This window comes from Meles meles, chromosome 1 (assembly GCF_922984935.1).
Source record: "Meles meles chromosome 1, mMelMel3.1 paternal haplotype, whole genome shotgun sequence".
Taxonomy (NCBI): Eukaryota; Metazoa; Chordata; class Mammalia; order Carnivora; family Mustelidae; genus Meles; species Meles meles.
The window spans coordinates 59,887,729-59,893,304 of NC_060066.1; the positions used below are offsets into that span (position 1 = coordinate 59,887,729).

Sequence of the window (5,576 nt, forward strand, 5' to 3'; positions counted from 1 at the left end):
CAATATATTCTTCAATAATGCCAAATATTAAAACTACTGAAAAGAGACTCAAAAATAAATATATTAAAAATAATATCATATAAAACAAAAAAAAAAAGGAGAGAGAGAGGAATTGGAAACCTAAGAGAAGACAAAACTCCATAAAAACATCAGAGAGCTTTTGAAATGACAAAATTGGATATCATGCATTTTATCATACATTTATTTATAATGATCATTATTATAATTCAAATTTATGGTTTTAAGAGAGCAATAATAATAAGGAAAGTCATGATTTGAAGCTTAATGGGTAAGAATTCTTCATAATTAAAGATAAATTCTCAGATTTAGTGAGCAAAGTAAGTCACAAGCAAAATAAATTTTTATAAGAATCTAACAGGAAATGATTTCTATCAAAAAATCAAAGACCAGGGGGGTTGGGGGAAGGGGGGAGGGGAAAGGGTGAAGGGGGGAGGCGGCCGGGGAAGCAGGTGGGGGCCTGGCGGGGGCATCCGGCAGAGCTGGGGTCCCCGGGCTCCGTCCAGAGGAAACGAGACTGCCCTCCATCCGGCAGTTGGAGGGGACGGGACGGGACCGGCGGGCGGACTCGCCCTCTCCGTGACTGCGCCGTCCGGGCCCGTCCGCCTGGCCGCAGGTGCCCCTGGATGAGGCCGCCCCGCGCGCCCGGACCGATCTTATAATCAATGGATAAAGTGGGGAAGATGTGGAATAACTTCAAATACAGGTGTCAGAATCTCTTCGGTCACGAGGGAGGGAGCCGTAGTGAAAATGTGGACATGAACTCCAATAGATGTTTGTCTGTGAAAGAGAGAAACGTCAGTACAGGAGACTCAGCTCCTCAGCAACAAAGCAGTCCCTTAAGAGAAAACATTGCCTTACAACTGGGATTAAGCCCTTCCAAGAATTCTTCAAGGAGAAACCAAAACTGTGCCACTGAAATTCCTCAGATTGTTGAAATAAGTATTGAAAAGGATAATGATTCCTGTGTCACCCCAGGAGCGAGACTTGCAAGAAGGGATTCCTACTCTCGGCATGCTCCGTGGGGTAGGAAGAAAAAACATTCCTGTTCTACAAAGACACAGAGTTCATTGGATACTGATAAAAAGTTCAGTAGAACTCGAAGCGGACTTCAAAGGAGAGAGAGGCGGTATGGTGTAAGCTCCATGCATGACATGGACAGTGTGTCCAGCAGAACTGTAAGGAGCCGCTCTCTGAGACAGAGGTTGCAGGACACTGTGGTCTTGTGTTTTCCCATGAGAACTTACAGCAAGCAGTCAAAACCCCTCTTTTCTAATAGAAAAAAAATACACCTTTCTGAATTAATGCTTGAGAAATGCCCTTTTCCTGCTGGCTCAGATTTAGCCCAAAAATGGCATTTGATTAAACAGCATACAGCCCCTGTGAGCCCACACTCGACATTTTTTGATACGTTTGATCCATCCTTGGTTTCCACGGAAGATGAAGAAGATAGGCTTCGAGAGAGAAGACGGCTCAGTATTGAAGAGGGGGTTGACCCTCCGCCCAACGCACAAATACATACCTTTGAAGCCACCGTACAGGTTAATCCGTTATATAAACTGGGACCAAAGTTAGCTCCTGGAATGACTGAAGTAAGTGGGGACAGTAGTGCAATTCCACAAGCTAATTGTGACTCAGAAGAGGACACTACCACCCTGTGTCTGCAGTCACGTAGGCAGAAGCAACGTCAGGTGTCTGGAGACAGCCATGCCCACATTAGCAGACAGGGAGCTTGGAAAGTCCATACGCAGATCGATTACATACGCTGCCTCGTGCCCGACTTGCTCCAGATTACAGGGAATCCCTGTTACTGGGGAGTGATGGACCGTTACGAAGCAGAAGCCCTGCTTGAAGGGAAACCTGAAGGCACATTCTTGCTCAGGGACTCTGCACAAGAGGACTACCTCTTCTCTGTGAGCTTCCGTCGCTACAACAGGTCCCTGCATGCCCGAATTGAGCAGTGGAATCACAACTTTAGTTTTGACGCCCACGACCCTTGTGTATTTCACTCCTCCACTGTAACAGGACTTTTGGAACATTATAAAGATCCCAGTTCTTGCATGTTTTTTGAACCTTTGCTTACTATATCACTAAACAGGACTTTTCCTTTTAGCCTGCAGTATATCTGCCGTGCAGTAATCTGTAGATGCACTACGTATGATGGAATTGATGGGCTTCCTTTACCATCAGTATTGCAGGATTTTTTGAAAGAGTATCATTACAAGCAAAAAGTTAGAGTTCGCTGGTTAGAACGAGAACCAGTCAAGGCGAAGTAGACTCTCCTGCCCTCAGTGGGCATTAACTAGATCTGCTTTTCTGTGCACCAGACAGTACACCTATAGCAAGCACACGTGTCAGTGTTAGGTGTCTTTCAGTGCAGTATGTAGGCTTAGTGTTAGTATCTGTCAGATGCGATCTGCTGTTACTTCCTCAGATAAATGTGGTGCCTATTTGAGACAACAGAGGACAGAGCTACAGATGTTCAGTAAGGCTGCGAAGGCATTTTGTCGGTTGAGCGAACGGTTTGGTTTGTAATGACTGTTGCAATTAAGTGAAGCAACTCGGGGGCATTTGCTACGAAGAATTCTATTTCTTACTGAAGAACAAATTATTAATATTGGAAGAGTATTTCAACAGTGTGACTAATGTTTGAAATTGTTATTTTTTCTAAGAATTTTTCTATAACCTTCCAAAAGTAGTGCTGTTTGTAGTTACTATAAACCAAGCTTTGGAAGTCCAAAAAATAAAGACTGCCTTCCTTGAAGAAAAAAGAAAAATGCAATTTTCTGGCCACAAGGGCAGAGTGCAGTTCACTTAAGTGTTGATAGAGTTTATAGTCAGTCTCCTGTCTCTTCTGCAAAAGGTACTGTTAAGCCAACCAGGTTTTCTAAATAGTTGCTTTTAAAACTTCAGGCCTATAAAGTTGATAGATTTATTTCAAGGCCTTAGGTATTCGTTTTATTTTGAATGAGTGCTTTAACATAAAACACATTGGGCAGAGCTGCAATGTAGTCCTGTGTGTGAGTTCTTAAGTTAGTATGTGTGGTCTACTTGTTGATTAGTTAAAGTTGGAGCTTTTCCTGTGCCCATGATGCATTTGTGAACCATGAAGAGCGTGAGACTAGAAGATGCCCAAACAAGTCCGTATATGATAACAGCAGTGGTTGCTGATGTTGAGATGATTTTTAAACTGCAGTGAACAATTTGGATGGCACTGTTTAGCTCTTTGTTGTAAACGCTCGTAGCTGAATTGCTTAAGTACAATTTGTAGAATTTCAGTGCAGTTAATTTCTAATGGAAAATCCGAAACCCTAATTGCAGATTTAAAAGGTACTGTACAACCGTTGTATCTGTAAATAACTTTACTTAGCACCTTTTTGTCAGAATATTATGCAACACTAATTGAGTGAGCTATTTTGGAAGTAATACCAAGTCCTAGTGTTTGCTTCTTAGTATTGAACTGAAATTACAGTTCTGTCCTAGACATTTTGCACTAGTCAAATCCATTCTTGTGTCTTTTTGTTAGTGTGCTCTGTACCACTGGTGAGTGTTCCTTGGTTTCCTTACCTGCTGCTACAGAAAGTTCTTTTACATCCTGATGGCTATTGCCAAGGCTACAAAAAAGAAAAGCTATATTTGTACGCAACACTAACCCTTTGACTGCTAATGTACTTTTCTGCTTGCTGTGCCTTGTTATGGCTGCTTTTTTGTGCTAATAAAGTATGTTTGGTGTTCTCCTTGTAAAAAAAAAAAAAAAATCAAAGACCAAAAAAAAAAAAAAATTCTCAAGGAAGCAGAGTCAAGGAATAACAGTTAAGTTAGAAGAAGACTTCTTCATAACAATAGAAGTCAGAACAAAAGGAATACTTGATTCAAATTAAAAACAAAAGGAAATAATTGGCATTCTAGAATTTCACAGTCAGCTGGAAAATCGTTAAAAAGTAAGGGCAATGTAAACATTTTCCAACAAACAAAATATAGAATTACTAGCTATTTATTAAATGATCTAATTAGGGATGAAGAAAAGTAAACCTGCAAAAAAGATGACAATGCAGAGTAACAAGATGAGCAAAGAAATCAGTAATTTTCAGTATTGGTAAACAGGTGAGTAATCCTAAAAAGTCAATATGGCAGAATTGAAATATTAATATTGATGAAATTTATAAAATTAGTAAAATACTAACAGAAGGTATATAAAAATGAAATGAGACTAAAATGTACAGCAAGGATAACAGAAGTATAAAACAGGGAATATGATCTATGTTAGAATGTCACAAGTCTTTGTTTTATTTGGGCAAAGGGAAGAGACTTTGATTAACTGTATACTTTAATTCAATTACATCTTTTAAAAACTTTAAGGGCAACCTGAAAATGAATACAATGTATGACTTCCAAAACAGAAGGGAGGAATGAAATAAAGATAAATTAATCAATCCGAACATAGTCATAAGAGGACAAAGAAATAAAGTGGGATAAAGAGAAAGTATAGAATAGATAATAGGAAAAGATTCAAAGAAAGAAATCAAATTATATATAATTTGACAACCTCTATCTTTTAACCTATGGGTTGAGTCCACTTTTTATTGTGACCATTGGTAAATTGAGAGACAGCAATATGATATTTGAGACAACCTAAAAGATGAAAGCATGGAAACAGTAAAAATAAAAGAAATAATATTTATATAAATACTAAACAAAATAAATATGAAGCTATACTATTGTCAGATAAAATATACTTTAGATAAAAAATATTATTAGGAATAAAAATGTTTGGTATATAATGATAGAATAATCCATGAGGAAGACATTGTGAATATATATGCTCCTTATTAACATGACCTGTTAACTTATAAACAAGCATTTACAGAATTTACTGGGAGAAAATATAATCCATTATCACAACAGAAGATCTCAGATTTTTAAAAACTAGTAGAGATTAATATTATTATAAAACGTTAATAAGGCTGGAGCTGATGAATATATGATTAATTCCAGTATAGTTAACATAGAGTATAATATTAATTTCAGGTTTCCAATATAGATGGCTGGACAAAGAAAATATAAATATATTTATGTATGTACATGTATATAATGGAATATTACTCCACCATAAAAAAGAATGAAATCTTGCCATTTGCAACAACATGGATGGAGCTAAAGTGAAATAAGTCACAGGAAGTGTTCTTAGTCACTATTCAGCCCTCCTATTCCTACATGCCTTAGAGAAACTCTCATATGTGTAAGCAAGTGGGCATGTACAAGAATATTTATTGCAACACTGTGTTAATAGTGAAAATTTTGAAACAACCTAAGTGTCCATCAAGAGGGAAATACACTGTAGTATTTTAATACAATGAAAATAAATGAATAAGAGTTACAGGGATAGGAGCTAAGATGGCAGAACAGTAGGAGGACTCTAGGCTTCCCTAGTCCCTCCAACCAGCTAGGTAAATATCAAAGCATCCTGAATACCCAGGAAATCAATCTGAGGACTGACAGAACAAACTGCACAACTAAAGGGAAAGGAGAGGCCACATCATGGAAGGTAGGAGGTACAG

General features: G+C 38.3%; 1 protein-coding gene across 1 annotated transcript; it reads left to right on the plus strand.

Annotated features, from left to right (window-relative positions):
• Positions 1–476: 476 nt before the first annotated feature.
• LOC123949402 (suppressor of cytokine signaling 5-like) lies at positions 477–2,459 on the plus strand. The gene has a single exon (XM_046016832.1). It carries the CDS (start codon positions 684–686, stop codon positions 2,292–2,294), a length of 1,611 nt encoding a protein of 536 aa, XP_045872788.1. The 5' UTR covers positions 477–683; the 3' UTR covers positions 2,295–2,459.
• The last annotated feature ends 3,117 nt before the right edge of the window (positions 2,460–5,576 follow it).

Coding starts and splice junctions, on each gene's coding strand:
- LOC123949402 (XM_046016832.1), top strand. CDS start 684: ATGGATAAAGTGGGGAAGATGTGGAATAACTTCAAATACAGGTGTCAG.